The sequence below is a fragment of the Cylas formicarius genome, unplaced genomic scaffold (assembly GCF_029955315.1).
Source record: "Cylas formicarius isolate icCylForm1 unplaced genomic scaffold, icCylForm1.1 PGA_scaffold_6__28_contigs__length_40554024, whole genome shotgun sequence".
NCBI classification, from domain to species: Eukaryota; Metazoa; Arthropoda; class Insecta; order Coleoptera; family Brentidae; genus Cylas; species Cylas formicarius.
In genome coordinates, this window is record NW_026844347.1 from 3,756,106 (window position 1) to 3,774,355 (window position 18,250).

An 18,250-nucleotide genomic window follows, 5' to 3' on the forward strand; every position below is an offset into this window, starting at 1 on the left:
ATGTTTTATAATAAAAACAATAAATGAATGCCTATTTTATATATCATTTATTTTGTAATGTACTTTCGTCTCCGTGTCAACAACATAAATGGAATGATTATTTCTAAAAACATTTCATGGAATCAGGTTTTTGCAAATGATGATTAGTTTTTTTTACTTTTTTTTTTCGATTGCTGGTTTTCAGGAAGTTCTCGTTAAAAAACGACTAAAATTTGATGTATTTTTTCTTTTCAATGTTAATCGAAGTAAAGTTGATAATATATGTTCGGTCACAACATATGTAAATATCGATTTAAATTCAATTTATCTATCTCTGTCTATGTCTATGTGGAAATGGAAAATAGCGTATTTCCAGTTTTAATCTGTACGATTATGCATTGTCACTGAATTTTAATAGAAATGAAAGGTGGTAGGCTATTACTGTATAAATAGTATCACCGAATCAAATACAAACGGAAAAACATGAATGAGTGGCGAGTGATTGATTTGGTTTTCTATCTTTACAGACCCGTGACGACAGGAAAAAGCCGACAGGACACAATCGCGCCTATATGACCCTTGGTTTCGAAAAGAATGAATCAGATAAAACTAATCTAACTTTGGCAACAAGGAAATACTTCATAATTTGCGCAAGGCAGTATTCATCCCATTTCTATTAAGGTAACGTAAAACTTTTAATAGAAAAGTTCCCTGATTTTAAGCCGTATCAATTACGGTAAGTTTTATTATGATAAACGAACTGGACAGGTATCTGTCACTTCAAAAAATGTACATGACTCCGCAAATATAAGAAAGTTTCCCTCGGCACAGAAGCTTCCGTATTTTCAATTATTAAATTTGAAAAAGGAAATATTGCGATGCATTTCTGACACTTCGCAGCAGTTATCGCTGATTTGGCCTACCTGAGAGCATCTGAGAACTCATATTTTCACTGGGTGAGTCTAGATATTTCTATTTGGTTTGTACTTATATATTAACTTAACTTATATATAACTACTAGTCTATTTTTTGAAATGCATTATTTGGCGGAAGCCGACAGTCGTAACTTAACTCCATCGAAAGATATGTTAAGTGTTATGTGTTCTTGAAATATCATTAAATTATTTCGATTTTTAGTCAAGGGGTAGATATTTAAAACTCTTATCAGTTACGTATCCTGCATTCATCATTCAATTAAAAGTATAGTCTGGGTATACTATTATGCAATAAGGTTGATAAATATACACGAATTTGCTTAGGCATGAGCAGAGCGAGTATTTAAAAAACCAGTGTCTGAAGTATATTTTTTCTGCGATTGTCACGAACACGACTTATGAGTGACGCGATGAATGAAATGCATCCGATTGCTTCCAACGGTTCACTAAAGTACAGGAAATGCCCCGAGTAACTCGTGTTTAATGAACTTTATTTTCAAATTTAAGATGAAATTAAAGATATTAACTGTTTGAAATTAGTAGAAAACCGGGTATTAGTTTTGTCTTCGATTTAATTTAACGACGTCAGAGTTGTGAAAGAATGAACAAAGGCGGAATGCCAGTCTTGGATGAAAAAACTGTGAGATGGTTTGGCATTAATTTCGTCGTCTTTGCGGAGGAGAAGATAAATAATTTCCGATTTTAATTCATATTTTGAAGCAAAACATTTAAAGGAAGAAGTACCTGTAAAACAAAACATAATAGCGAAAGGTGATGCAGCAAAACAGCGCATTCAGTGTCTCTTCCTTTATGTCTGTTTTAGAATATGTATATTTATACATTTGGCCTCTATTAGGCCTCACATTATTACCTAGTTAAATTCATTTGTTCGTTGGTAGTTTCATAGACCTGTATCGACATTAATGTATTGGAAACAGGGCATTTTTTTATCAGACAAGCTTAAATTTTCATTTGATTTCCAGGATTTCAAAATAGAGGTAATTAAAAGAATTTTCATTGAATGTTAAACCGGCCATTCATTTTTGTACGCTGTTCATATTGATTGATTTAATATGCATGTTATTACATTTTTCAAAACCTTTTTATTTCTGTTCACAAAATGAGCGAAAATAAAATTAAAAACTAACTAAACGTTTTGCGTTTTTACGTAGTTTCAGGTCTGTTCTGCTTGTTATTATAAAAGGAGACCCGACAAATCATTAATAAAATCCGTAGAAACCTGCAAGACGTTTATCAATGGGAACCAGTTGCTTAGGCCTAACCAATCGCATTATATTGTTGGATATATGAAATTGCCTCAAGCTTATCCTCAAATTTCATATTATTGTGATTTCAACAGCTATCTACTTAATACCGTTTTTTACTTTACGTCACTTTAAGACGTCAGCTTTGTTGCAATTTTGATGTTTGATATTTCTGGCAGGCACCCTCGGTAAATATAATCGTGCTGTTTCCCATAAATATGCCAAAAACTAATAGTATTAAGCACTCGTTTCACTGCGCTCCCTTCATTCCAAATCCAACTTATAACTCAAATCGACTGAACTAAAGGGTGGATAAGGTGCGATACGCAAAATAAAGTATGATTCTCAGTTTTTGAATTTCAGAGTTTCGATAGTATTTCCTGGGGTTTTTGGGCTGAAGGCGATGAGGGGGCTATGGGGAATACGACAGGATCGATCAAAATAGTGTACGACTTTTCATCTTTTACATTTCGATTCTCAGCCAATAGTTATAACAAAATCTTAAATAGGTACTCAAATCTTTTTGCCATATCACAAAGTACCATTAGACACATTAATAACAAGATAGATCTCTTTCTTGTTTCTTAAAGTTTAAAGAAAATCAGCACATGTCGGCGAGGTGAAGCAAGGAGTTTCGGAAGTGTCGAGAAAAATGTAATTGGGCTGGGAAAAAACAAAAGTTATTTAGTTTGCGGATTAGTCGCAAAATGTTGTTAATTTGACAAAAGAAAAGTCAATGCATTAAAAGTTTACGTTGTCCGAATTACTCACAGATAGATCAGCATTTCGTTTCGGTTTCAACCAATAAGACCTTTGCGGTCAATATGGGCTCTGTTAGTTCGTGAGTTTTCGCTTTGGCAACAACCTTTTTTTTGACGTAAGTTTTTCAAAATATGTCTAGATGCCAAAAATTTTTGGGCAAATATGGGTTAACTGGACAAAAAACCTCATAGCCGCCTGACGTGTAACAATTTTGCGGTATTTGCGGCCTCTGTGTGTGTTATGTAATATACTTACGTAATATGTGTGTAATATACTTCGGTTCAACTAAGCTTTCAATAATAATAATAATAATAATAATAATAATAATAATAATAATGATAATATTAATAATAATAACACATTTACCAAAACATTAAATAATATACAGTTATTCCACTTTTATATAATACGGCAAATACAATACAAACAAACCCACTAAACAAATCCCTTGAGCGTGGGTAACCCAATTAATTGTCTATAGCACCACCAATAATCAACGATAAAATTAAAATTATTACTTAACTAACTAAGTTTGTCTTAAGTTCCAGTATATACAAACAATATAATAATTGAGCCAACAAGATAAAATCAACAGTTGAATGAATTATTTAAAGAATAAATTACTTGCAGTTTTATACCTATTATTAAATTCAGCTTTTTTATATCCATGAAATCGCGCATAAGTTTACGTGATTTTTCAGGTATCCATTTAAAAAAAAACAAATTTAAAGAATTTAATTTTTTAATATCTTCAGTTATATAATTTTGGAGCAAGGTATGTATGGTGATTATATTTGTTGAGTTCGTTCTTTGTATTGCATTCATTCATTTTTTTAAGGTTTATTTATTTTTGTATTGACGTAATTGTGGCAGACCATTTGACGCGAATCGACAACTCTTGCCAAATCATGGAATTCTTATGTTTGGAAGAAAATGGACTGGCGTTTCTTGCGTTAAATTAAATTTATTTTACTATTAGTTTATGCTTTGTCAAAAAGATTTTTCCTTGACAAATCCATAGTAAAAAATACAGAATTAAATTGACAATAAAAAGGAATTTATTTGTTCCAGAATATTGCTATATAGTCTAATATATAGCCCCTTTGTCACTTGCGCATAATCACTGCTTCAATCCGCAGATGCAATTTTCTGGTCTGGTCAAGTTCTAATAAATAAATGAGAATGAATAGATCTAATATTAGAATTTTTGCAATTATTTTTCTCTCCATCACTCTCGACGATAGGATAGCTCCTAAAAAATGTTTGTTTCATTTAAAGTTACAATTCGTTTCTATTGTTCCAAAGGGTAAGCCGAAATTAGAGAGAAATATGTCTGCTGAGTTTAATATTTTGTCGCGATAAAAAAATCAATTTCTGTCGGTATAGGAAACCGTATATTGCAGTCATAATCACATATCCTTTGATATCTTATTAGAAATTGTGCTGTTGTATAATGTGAAAAAAAAATTAAATTACAGACCACAAATGACTACACTATCCATGGCTAAAATGAAATAAGGCAGACTAGATCTTCAGATAACTCAATAGTAGAACATATTTTCAGGTTACAAAGAAGGAATTAACTTTTAAGACTTTATAAACCCATCTAAATATTAATGGGGAAAATATAATCAGAAAACAGTTTAAATTTAAAGATAATTGATACATTTGATAATAATATATATACAAACTTGCCGATTTTTGAGTACGGATATCATCATTTTTTAGGTGTCTCATTTAGAGTTAAAATCTTTTTGTAAGATTGTTTATGGAGAATATTTTTATTTTTCGAAATATTGCTATCTCTGTTAGGCACTGACATTTTCGTGTTGGCGCTTCATTTGTACTTAAAAATTACTCAAGTTTGGTGGATGGACACGTTTTGTAAGGCGGTATTAAAAAAAAGGAAAACCACGGGAAAAATATCTGATGATAATTTGTTTGGTGAATGTTTCTAATTTCGAGTAGTGCGTAGATTACCTTTGCAAAATACACAAGGAAAAGTAGTGGCAAACCCATAATAAGAGAGTTTACGCATTTCTATGTATTTTGTCATTAGTGCGCTTTTTCATGTAGTACAATGGTTTCATGTGTGAAGTGGAGGAACCGCTTATGGAGAGAAACACATAGTGTAAGGAGACCAGAACAATGAAAGCTAGACTAAACCAGAGGGAGCCCGTCATACCAGACCAGACGAGGCTTATTAGGAGCTTAATAAAACGAGCAATCAGGCAAGCCGTAACAATATTGTAAGCCCTACAAATTATTAAATGCGTCAAAAAATAAAATTTAAGTTGACACATGATATATAATTATGAATAGTCGAATTCCTGTTGCAGCATTTGTTTTACATTATCCTATAATTGATTTGATTTGAAATAAGGATATAATAATTTCAATGCCGGATTAAAAGGTAACCATTTCTGTATTTTCAAATAATTTCGCGTTTTTTTCTTAATGGGACAATGGAAAATATTTTTTAAACCTAGAAATTGGGTGTTTATTATTATATATTAAAAGTGTTTTCTTTTTACTCATTTTTCATTTTCAGTCTTATTTCATAATTTTCGTATTGTTTAACTATCTGTTGCATCTAGTATTCTTTAAGATAAGGCATTCATGCTTATTTATCTGTCTCTGTAAGTTGGAGCCAAACGGGAAACTTTTTTATTATGAATTTTAGGAAAAAAGTCCTTGCATGTCCTAAAATAATGTGTTTTGAACATTATCAGAGATCAAATTTTTCCGTAGTTGCGAGGTTTGTCAAAAAGTATGAATTTTTAATTTTCTAAAGAATCTTCCACAGCCCATTGTAATACTATTGGTTTCTTCAGAACTGAACTGAAACAGTTTTAGTTTAGTTCTAAAGAAGGCAACATGATGATTGGCGAATCGTCAGCAAGTTTGATTTATCAATAACCGAAACAGTAGGAATCCAAGATTTGTAAATAGTAATTTTACTTAAGAGTAAAGTAAAAAGCAAACAATAACAATCCACATTTTACTGTTATTACCTGTAATTTAAGATGCCCTCACAAACTCATCTCTTATCTATGAACAAACTAATGTTTGCTAGCAACAAATGATTGACAGTAACGATCAAAACGCGTTCGCATTTTACTCGTAAATTTGGTAGCTTTATTAACTAGTGAAAAGAAAATAGAAATCGTCTTGATTGTTGGAGAAAATGATAGAACCCATAGCGAGGCCGCATTTATTTTCAAAAATAGATCGCAATAAAATATGGTCCATTCAACTGTTGCGAAAAGAATGGTAGTATTAAAAATACATTCCTTCTGCATCGGCTACAAAAAGAAATTTCCTTCCTTTTTCGCCAAACGATGAATTCGGAAAGTTATTTACAGTGTTTAAAAAACTCATATTTATGACTTCAAAGAACTATCGTTACATGAAAGATTTGGTACCAGAAGACAGTGAAACGTTATTCACAGATACTCTGGTCTTTTTTATCCTGCAAGATTAAGTTGATTACTCTCTATGGGGCCAGTTGAAACAAAAAGTATACCAGGAAGGGCCGTTGCCAATAGAAAGATTACATGCATTAAACGAGAGGCGGGTATGTCGAGCAGATTAGTGAAATGAAAATTAAGTTTTTATTTATTTCTAGAATTAATGTTACGTTATTTGCACAACTTATTATTGATTGTTAGAAAACGTTAGAAACGAGGTTATCATGATATTTATAATCGCAAAAAATAAATATTTTTTATAAAACTTCTGGATTCCTCCTGCGTCGGTTTTTGTTGAGTCGAAGTTTCCCCAATCATTCTGTTGACTTCTTCAGTGCTTGACAGGTAAAGACCTGAGAATTTTTTTATGTCCGGTTTCGTGAGTTTATTTGTCTTAGGCTTAAGGCTATTTCATGTTCTTCTCTCCCATATGCATTCTTTGCCGCATATGCATGGAATGCTGTAAACTCCTGGCATCTCAAACGGAATTTTTTCTTTGACGGATCGAAGATTTTGACAAGTGGTAAATCTAGTTTTGACGTTATATTTCTTTAGAACTTTAGAACCCGATTAGACGGGTCAATCTTTTTAACATTATTCTTTTTAGAAATATCCAGTTTATCAGTAATTCATGTGGTGCAGCATCGTCGACCAAAGGAAAGCCGAAACAATTGCGAATTAGGAACCGGCAGATAATTAACTGGTTGCGATGAGAGGAAATTTAGGTGAAAGGTCTGCGACGGCGGACTGTGGAATTACGAAATGTGGGCTTCTATTGTTTTTAACGCTGGTTATACTTTAATTTAATTAAACAAAAGAACTCTGTTTCAAAAAGATTTTATAAGATTGTTGTCAACCAAAAGTCAAAGACCTATAGAACTATAAAAAGTGTTTTTAATAAGTGTTCGACATTGCACAGGACGATTTTTAAAGTTATTTAGTTTTTGATATACAGAAAATGTGGATATTTCAACTAAAATTTGTATTTGGGGTTTCTTATATTTTATTATATTATATATTTATACGAAATATAATTAATAGGTTGAGATTGACGTTGAAATTTTGTGAAACTATCGAAACATAGGATGGAAATTAGTTTGCGTTAACTCCAACAAGGTAGATTAGTTCCTTCACACTCCACATTTTACTTTTAAATAAAAAGGGTTTTCGAAGGCAGATTGCGAGGAGCGAAGGGCTAGTTGTAAATCCGCGAATATCTGAATCCGACACGTTCAGCTAAAAGACAAGTTGCGATTTTCATATCCCCAACCCCACTTGATCCAAATCTGAGACTCACTTGTTCGGCTGAAAGTTTAGTTGGATAAGCGTCAGTTTTTCTTAAGATAAATTGATATTTAGTTAGTTATTAGATGCGATGGATAAGTTCCAATCAACTACTAGTAAATGGGTCGATAAATAAGTGCGTAGGTTATAGAACAATTTCATTATGTGTTTATAAGTTCGGTTTGGCAAACTCGATCTCGTTTTAGAAAAGAAAGGGTTACAAATCGGGTGATCTGGATGGTCAATTCCAGAGTTCCTTAACACTTTCGAATTTTAATGGAAAATATGAAATAATAAGGAAATCATTCAAAATAATATATAAACATAGAAACGCATAGTCAATCGATCAGGATGTCGTATTTGACGTTTTGCAGCTAGTAATTTATTGGTAAATTTTGGACGCCTTGGAAGCTATAAATCAATATTAGTTTCGAAAGGATGATTGTTGCAGTGTGCAACATAATTCTAAAAATAATCAAGATATCTAAGAAACCGTTGGGTTTAACTATAGGAAAACTTTAGGGAATCTAATATGGATTTTTTTCAGAAAAGTATAATAGTTATATAATAGTAACAATTTTTAATACACGTAGCACTTTCATACAAGCAATATTTGTATTTAGAATTTTTCGATAAAATAAACTCTTATGGAGATATAAAACAATCCCGTGGTGGTGAGCTATCCCGTATTATTTTTATAGCTGGAGGCTAATTATATCCATATTGTTTTTGCCACTTTCCAGATTTTTCTCAACTGTTTATGTTTATTTTAAAATCATGTGTGCGAATCTTAATGCTTTATTCCAGTGTATTGTGATATAGCTTGGCACTGATTAAAATAAACATCTAGCGCAACACATGAGAAACTTTTTTTGTTTCGGTTAGTTTGGTTTAATGATGCTGGTTGAACACCGATCTCTTTTTTTCCACTAATAGATACATCCAACAAATCAAATAATTTTCTCCGAAAACAAAACACAATATGATAAAAAATACTAAAAAATGCACAGTATCTGATATGTGTTAGATCATACAGACTATCAGATTATAAAAAATATTCATTAAACTAATTCTAAAAAGAAGATCTAGCAAAACTAGTATCATGATATCTAATGATAAACATACAAACAATAATCGATTAAAGCGGATAAAGACAAACAGAAACAGCAGAGCAAGATAAGATGGGACCCAGGATGAAAAATATCTAAAATATAAATCATTAATGTTATTAAAATTAAGACAAATAAAAACTCATCGTAAACATTTAATATCACAATTGTTTAATGCCTTTTCGATCCCCATATTTTGCAATAATTCCAGCTTTCTTGTCCTGGTCGCAAGTACGTAACACCAAACATTTTCTTCAGGTGAAAAAATTTGGCCTAATGTTAATGACGTGATTCGCAAAAGATGATTTAAAAACTGTACCCTCGGAATGTTTAAAGAAATTTTGCGGCCTGACTGCTCGACATATACTGCTAATGGTCTGATTATGGCTAACTCCTTATTGAATGCTCGATGAGTCTAAGTTAAACAATGTACGAAAGAGAGAATTGAAAGTGCAAAAATTGTCTGAAGATGGAATTTTAGGAATCACAGGGTATAATTTAGATGTATGGAAACATTTCATTCATTATATTTCGGTCGAGTTTCTCAAAGAACGAGCTTGTTTGATCTCTATTGAAATATTGAAATGCACCTACGTTCAAAATCTCTCTGGCCTTGTCAACGTTTTACTTGGGATTTTGCAACAGCAACCAAAAAAGAAGAGAAGGACGTTGCTCAATATCGAGTAATTTGCTGCATTGTTGATTTCGCATTATTGATATTGAGAAACCGCACTTATATATTCCGAATAAAACTCATTAACGTTTGTTAAATTTACGCAAATTATTTGTATCAGACAGATGTTTTTATTTTGAAAACCGATTTTACTTACCTTTGGTAGGCTGATTTTAAAAATTCTCTGCATTTATTTGTACCGCGTAAGGTCTATTTGCAATAATTAAAGAAAAAATAACGGAACAGAAACGGAAAAATGTGGAGTCCCAGTCAGAAGAAGTGAAAAAAAAACTTTTTTGAGTAAAATCTTTTTTTTTGCCAGAAAGCCGCGTTGTCCGGACATTCGCCTGTGTGTTTTTAAGGACATATCCTGTGTTAACATCCAGCAGTAGTCCGCCATCATCGTTATGCTCCATCTGCCTTGGTATCGCCGTTTCACTTCCTTAATGTCCTGGTGAAACCTCTTTCCCTGTTCTTTACTAACTGCCCCAAGATTTTCAGAAAAATAATTCAAGTGTGAAAACAGGAAATGCACTTTTAAACTCATATTACAATATATACTATGAAAGTGTTGTAACATATTTTGAACAATACTTTTGTAGTTTTCGTCCTTAAAGAAAGTTATAATTACTTTAATAAAAAACTTAATGAAATGAAACCTAGGCGTTTTTCTCGACAAAGTAACAATCATCACTGTGATTCCTAGGCTCTCGCAATACCATAGGAACACCAAAGCTTAAACATTTCTTCCTACCTTTTTGCCAGTTTCTGAGCATACATTTTTTCATAAAAAAAGTTATAGTGTACCTTTGCTTTACTAGTAGATAACTACCACATATATAAAAAAAGTTATTTGGATTGTTCCACACAATGTATTCTTTGCAACAACAACCTCGAACATAGTAGCGTGACGACCAATACAACTAAACTGCACATAACAGCGCTGTTCTCAGGCTTCTGCGCCAACTTTTGGTTTGTAGAGAAATCTAATATTATCCAGTGTTTCCAAATCACATTTAGTTTCATAAAAATCAATTCATTTAAAATCATGGAATAAACATATTCATGTCATAGGTATGTATATTAATAAAATAACATTTTTAAGAGATAGAACGCTATAAAAAATGACGTGACCAAAAATATGGCGTTTTTTGGAAAAAATCGGTATTTTATAAAATGTCTATTTGATGTAGGATATATAATTGATACATTGCATGTGAGATAGTTTTAGGAATTCTATTCTAACTATACAATACCGTATTTTATATTACCAGTAAGATTTATACAGGGAATTTCGCATTTATCGGGTGGATTCAAGGACTTTATTCTTTCGTTACCTAAACTGTGCAATGTAATTGTGGTTGTACACTTTTTACTTAAATAATTTCGTCAAAAGTTTCTTTACGAAATTTTATAGAAAAAAGTATAATTTCCATAATACTCAAATAATAATTAATATATAAAATATATAATATAATATAAATATAATATATAATAATAAATATATAAAACTCTCCTGACATAAGAATTAATTTTATTATCCTTAACTAAACCTAGCTTTGGCTAATTTTAAAAACAAATACTTATTACATTTGTGAATTAGGTATCCGGTAATCTCACAAATATTCGATAACAATATTTCAACTAACTGAAATTATATATTAAACAATGTCAAAATGCCGCGAGGTGTATTGTTTACGAAGCGATAATTGGAACGAACTGAAGCAAAGTGAGTTTACGTGTCTCTCCGGAACGACATATTCCTGCAAACTCCGATTGTATCTTGGTTGAATGGACCAAATAATACCCAGTTCCTATATGCATGATATTGATTCATCAGATTGTAACCTTCCCAGTTTATTTTTTTTTATGTTTAATATTTCATATTATATTTCACGGTCTTCCTTTTAACGCCTAGTGCGTAAGTGAAGTGTATTTGGTTAAATTTTGAAAAAGCAAAAAACGAACATGTAGAGGCTGTAAGGTGTAAGGTATTTTGAATAAATTTCTCTAAAAATGAGCTAAGTATTTTGATAGTTATTAAAATCATTAATATTTTGGGCTTAAATTACGTATTAGTCATTTAATAACACATATGTGTGAATAATACTATATTCTGCTATAACTTTGATAAATGCAATTTTCATAGAAACAAGTTTGATTTTGGTATTTGATTTGAGCTTAATAAACGAGTAACTGAAGAAGTTTATCAAAGTGTTCCATACTCTACGTTTTTTGCGAAATAAATTAAAACTAAAAGTTCAGATTTTCACGAAATCATATATATTCACATCACTATGGTTTCGGCAACATGTCTGTGAATATATATAATTTCGTGAAAATCTGAACTTTTAGTTATTATTTATTTTGTTAAATCGATTTTCATTAAGTAAAAGCCACCTCAGGTCAAGTTTCCTGCGAACATTACTTGTTGGGTTAATTTTTCCAAAACAGCACTAATGAACTTTTTACAAAACTTCTGGATTCCTCTTGCGTCGGTTTTTGCTGAGTCGATCGATCCACTTTCAGTCAAGTCAGTCAGTGAAGAAGCCAACAGGATGATTGGCGAAACGTCAGCAATTTCGATTCAGCAAAAACCGACGCAGGAGGAATCCAGAAGTTTTGTAAAAAGTATTACAGTAGCCTGTGGAAGTTTGAAGTGCTGAACTGCTGAAAGGCTATATGGCTCTGGTGCCGGTTTAGTATGCGATTTACCTAATAATATTTCCGGTTAATTTATGTTCGGTTATACGGTCTACCTATAATTTGTCGCCTACCGATTTTTTGAATAATTTGAATTTTTAAACAAAAATTAAATCCTATCTTTCTGATAAGATAATGGTAAAAACAAACCCCAAACCCAACAAAAAAGACCCAAAATCGAGTAAAACAAACCCAATCCATAAGCAACTACTTTTAAAGTGTAGCGCCTGCTAAAAACTTTCGTAACCTATCCAAGGTAAAAGGCAGAAGATCAAGAGACTAGAAGCTAGATTTTTCTTCCATTTTCCATTGTATAGGGTATACTTTTCATTCGGCTTCGTATTAAAATTGTCTGCAAAATGAATTCTTTTTAGTATGTTAAAACCAAGTGTAGCATATGTCATTATAAGTTTTTAAAAAAGATTCCTTTAGTCAGATGTAGAAAATAGCTATTTGCTGGTGTCACTCGCACTTAACACCCAAATAACCATTTTAGTCTTAAGACTCTTTATTTTAAGCATTTTAAAAATTTATAAACAATTGAAAAAATCATTTTTCTACTCTCTAATATAAAATACTAAACATTATGCGCAAATGAAATGTGCTAAAAGTGTCATTGTAAGACGCCAATTTGGTAACGCATGGTCGCGTACCATTTAGGATATTTTCGGTCCTTTAGTATGTGACGTATGTTAATTCTGACGGAACATCACTTGTCTCACTTATACTGTCTTCGAAAAAATCGTGACTAAAGTGACGTTTATACATCTTGTAGCATAATATATTATTTTAATGAAATAGTTATATTTCATTTTTCAATAGAAAGTTTTTTTTAAAGTTGTCAATTTTACTTACCTCTCCATTGCAGAAACAAAAGAGGATGGCGACACAAAGACCCTGGAAACAAGGAAACTAAGATATTTAATATGTACCTAAAATAATTTATATATTATTCAGACTACACTTTATCGTATTTAAAACCAATTTTTAAAAACGCGCAATTTAAGTTATAATATAGCATTGCATCAACATCTCGAGAAACGTGAAATCTAATGACTGCCAGCTTTTCAATGTTAATTAATGTCAGATCTCATTTTTATAGGAATTAGAACGTGACACTTATCTGACAGATTACGAATTAATTTTTCATTTCGTTTCCCCTCAAATTATGTTAATTTAAATTTGACGGAAAATGGATGTTTGATGTTGGTGTTAATTGTTTTCGTTACGCTATTACGTCATTAAAAAGTTCTTTTCCTAGTCTTACTATCATACTATGAGTCAAGCAATTGAGATTGCTTATTTTGCCAGCAGTTGACGCTTTCTGACATTATCTGAAAAATCAGGATTTATTAGATAGTGAAACAAGGACTCAATAACCTGATTAAATTCGTATGTCAATATCTTTATCCTAAAATGAAATATTAATAATGAACATAAAACTAAAAAAATTGAATGTTTTGAGGCATTTTTAGTCTACGGGTTGTTATTAATGTTTAGTAATCGCTATGTTATCAAATAAAAAGCTCATTCATTATTCAGGATACCAAACGATGTTTAATATGGAAATAAAATTTTGTTATTTATCATTATTACTTTTTTGACAATAACATAAGGTGATGCCCCTTGTTATTGAAAAACCTGCCATGTTTTATCAAGATAAAATTTATAAAAACAAAACGATTTTTAGTAAGCACAAACCAAGATTTATCTTTGTTTAGCCATGGGTCACCTCGCGTAGATCTATCGACACATTTTCTGTAAAAAATGTATTGCCTGGGCTAAACCCCAATCGGACATTTCGACGGACATTTCTTTGGAGGTGTAATCCAAACAAACTTTTATAACAAATCGAACTATTTGCCGTCTGGCTATGAAACCGCACCTGTTAACTTTCCTCTGTGTTTCTTTTCTTGAACCTCTCATAAAATCGTTCAAACTTTGTGAGACGCCTCTAATAAAATGTTATATTTTGCTCAATTTTTTTATATCTCGATGCAACATTAAACTGATTTATGTCGAAGTAAGGCAAGCCTCGTGCAATTTGTTGCTAACGAAATTAAACAAATTTTTAATTAGTGTAATAATTTATCATCCCCAGATTAGGATAATATTCTATGGGAAGCAGCTGTTAAACGAGAATATTTCATAAAGTTCGTGTTATCGGTGATTATCATTTGACACTTGACGAGGATGTGAAATTACAGAGATGAGTTAAGCCTTTGGTAACTAGTTATTGCGTTCCAAACTTAATTAATTCTATTTTTCACATTAAATTATGGCATAACTATCCTTAAGTTATCTAGTCGCGCTCTACAACATTTAAAATTTTCGATGCTTTTTGCGGTTTCGGCGATTTCTCTCAACGATGCTATTCTGATAATTGAATATATATTCATTTCAAAACAGTACAATTATTATAGCTTTTTAAGGAATTAAAAAAAAGCGTTTTTAAGAGTTGCAGAGTGATAATATTGGGCAACTGTTAATTATTATCCAGGCACACTCGCACACGCACACACACATACTCAAATACAGAAAGTGACCAAATGTTTTAGCCACAACCGTTTTGCAGATAGATGCATATTGAAGAAAGATATGATATCGTGTCAGGCTTAAATGTTGAAGCTTTGTCCTGTTTTTTGCTGATTAAAAGAGAGGTTGCTGAGCTGAAAGACAACTCAGTTATGAAACATTAGTTTTTGCTAGAGTTTTTCAATATGAAATAAATATAAATTGTTCATATTAGCTAATCAAATTGGATGCAAAAGCTTTTTTTCAGAAACATAATATGATTATTAATGAATTAAACAACAACATAAAATAATACTAATAATAATAATAATTTTAATTTAACTTAACTTGTGTTGATTTTTTTTGTAAAAAAACTGAGGGATCAGCTGTCACTTATTTGAGGCAAATTTGTCATAAAATATTTTCTCATAATACTATTAACTATTTTTCATTGTATACAAATACATATGTTAATGGAGTTATGAAATTTTGTATAAAGTTAATGCCAGGATTTTTTTTAAATAATTTACGACAGAAAGTTACACTTATGCAATAAATAAAATATGGTGGTAAAGTTAACTTCCGCATGATATTAAAAAATTCTTAGGGACTTTTTTCTTTCTTTTGCGACCCTTACGCCCCTTAATGCATGTATAAACCATTAGTGGTAATTCTAATTTCTTGTTCGTTATCGTCTGATAAGTTTGAAAGTCACTTATTACCAATTAATCTCATTTACAATTAGAAAAATGCAGCAATTTTATTCATTCATTAAAAACTACCTAAAATACCACTAACCGCTCACGTAACATTATAGAAAAAAATTAAAAATGTATTCTGTTGTTTAGTTAATCACCCAGTTAAGATTGTGTTCGATTCTTACCTGGAACGATGTGGTAATCGCCGACACGAGATCGTAGAAGTATACCCAACCGTGTTCTCCTTGAGGGCGAAAGGGCGTGAGCAGAAAGTTAAGTCCGAGAAGTGGTACGAGAAGAAGAGTAGCCCTGTAAATACCAAACATGCAAAGCTCGCTACAGTGTAATTAAGGTTTTGCGTCTGACATTTGACTCTCAAAACCATAGATATTACCTAACATAATAATTATGAATCGGAGAAGGTGGAATTCCATATAAAATCTTAGTTACTAAGTTTGATTCGAAACTTGCGACCAAAGCGAAATAATGCCTTATTGAATACAAGTTGGGCCATATCCGAATCTGCTGCAACAAATTAACTTCTTTGTGGCCAACTTGCTAGACACTTTTTATTGTAAAAGTATGTGAACCAACAAAAAAATCCACATTGCGATTTAATGGGGTAGTTTTAAAACGGTCATGGGTGTAGACATTTTAACACTGATTAGATTTTTTGTTTTTATTGTTTTTTTGGTATGTTATACCAAATCTAATCTTTAGGTCTTCTATAAAAGGAGGCTATAGAATTACTAGCAATCTCATTGGTCGCCCTGGAGATAATAGTACGTCAGATTCATCATCTTTTTTTATATGTCAAAATAGTTTTCGAACGTTGTCCACTAATTCTAAATATTTTTTAGGAGGTTTAGAATTTCCGAAGCTCTTTGTTTTTACGAACCGTGTTTCCGGGTGTAAACGTTATAAACGATAGAATTGTATTACGAAGCACAAAACAGTGGTGTCCTGTAAATGAGAAACTGTCAGAGAATAAACACTCTTAAATTTATTACGTTGTCTTTCCTCCATAAGACGGATTTTCATTTGGACGTTTCGTCATTCGAGGACCATCATCATTTTTTTTATAAAGACGTAGAGTGAAACAGATATAAAACACATTTTAGTAAACAGAATATTTATAAACAACTTGTACAGTGCAATCCAATTTTTGATGGTTTTATCTCCATTTCTAATAAAGCTAACGTGTTGGGGCTTTCGTGACTCTTTTTTTAACTCATCCCTCTTCACTCAGGCTTTTTAACTAACCGAAAAGATGAAAACTGACCTGGATAGGATTTTTTACGTAGGTTCCAGTGGCGCAATCAGTTCAGAAACTCTCAAATTTTGATGTACAATATCTTCTAATAATTTTAATAGGCTTGTTATGAGCTTTTCAAAAATATTTAATATATTTAAGCATATTTGACTTTTTTTGTGTGTATATTTTAATTTCCGTCTCCGCTTTTTTTTGCTCTCGCTCGTGTTAACCCATTATCACACACAAACAAGTTCATTTTGACTGGCAGTTAATTTTTGAAATAAGTTGCTTAATTTATGTAAAAAACAATCTGAAATTTCCATGTTTTGTATTTCAGACTCTTATGTGTTACATATTTTTGAAAAGCTAATAAAAAGCCTAACGAAAATATTAAAAGACATACAGTGTTTTACTAAAAAAACGCGTTTAGTTTATATAATTTATTTTATAGGATAAAGTTAAACTGGACCCTACGTGAAAAAAAACCTTTTCAGATGAGTTACCATTTTGTCGATAAGTTTCACCATAACTAAACTATAACGGGTGAACAACATAAGATAATATGGTGGCCCTACTACGGTAAAAATTGATGCGCCGCAGGTGGCTGTGATATTTTCGTAGAGAACGCATGGATCTTTTGGGCATGCGTCACCCCCAACTGTCTGAAATCCGGACATAATTGGTAACGCCGAGATAATTAATATTGTCACAGAAGAGTTAGTGCCATGTGCTATTGTTGTTTTCACTTTTGGTGTCAATATCTCCGTACCGTACTCACAAACTTGTGCTTCCAATACTTTCTTCTTTTACGAAATTACAGCAAATGTGGCAAATATAGGATAATAGGATCTTAGAGTAACAGTGATGCCTATATATTTGACATTTAACAAACTGGAAAATAGACTTACACAAATTTACATGTGAATTTACTAAACAAAATTTTTAGGTATACTTAAATAGCTACGAAGATTGTTCCGGTTTAACGTACAAGAATTACAGGAAATATAAGAAAACAATTATGCTGCAAGTGGAATTTTTACTTGAACAAGCCTAGGAAATATCCATCGTCAACTACTGTCTATAGGAGGTGCTTGTTGAACATTTTTTTCCACTTACATGTTTCTTGTGCGATATTTAGTGTCTCAAAGTTATTTCAATAGCGGTTAAATCTATGAGTTTATGAAAACTAACGCTTTGCGTGGATTTATAAGCAAAAAAAATTCGGAAAAAAGCTTATATGAATAAATACATGTAGAAAATGCATCGTATCTACAGGGCTTAAAGCCTCTGTGGTTGAGCAATCCATGAGGCGCGTCCCCCGGGTGGCGGATAGGGGAGCCCAGGCTCTCACGGGCCTGGGTGGCTGGGAATAAGGAGGCATGAGGAGGTAAAAATCCAATAGGGCTGACAAATAACCAGTCGTGGACCAGCTCACCCTGCCCAGCTGTCGTGTCGTGGCCTGCACAGGGTATAACGGTGCCAACTGGCTTGTAGTCGGTCGATAAACCAGGCGTCGGGTGCCGGCTCGACGAGTGGGCACGCGACGCGGGGGGTCTGCGCTTCACCACTTGGACCAAGAGGAGTAAACCTCAATAAAAATCCT

General features: G+C 32.1%; 1 protein-coding gene across 2 annotated transcripts in view; it reads right to left on the minus strand.

Moving 5' to 3' along the window:
• LOC132703038 (calcitonin gene-related peptide type 1 receptor) overlaps positions 1 to 18,250 on the minus strand; it is a 95,740-nt gene that overhangs the window by 9,850 nt on the left and 67,640 nt on the right. For both annotated transcript variants that reach the window (XR_009619011.1, XM_060672062.1), the window contains exons 9-10: positions 15,578 to 15,701; positions 13,036 to 13,077 (exon numbers count right to left, since the gene is read on the minus strand). Coding sequence is in view for 1 of the 2 variants with exons in the window: in XM_060672062.1 (XP_060528045.1) it covers positions 13,036 to 13,077; positions 15,578 to 15,701 (166 nt within the window). In the remaining variant the exon portion in view is untranslated. The remainder of the gene's footprint in view (positions 1 to 13,035; positions 13,078 to 15,577; positions 15,702 to 18,250) is intronic.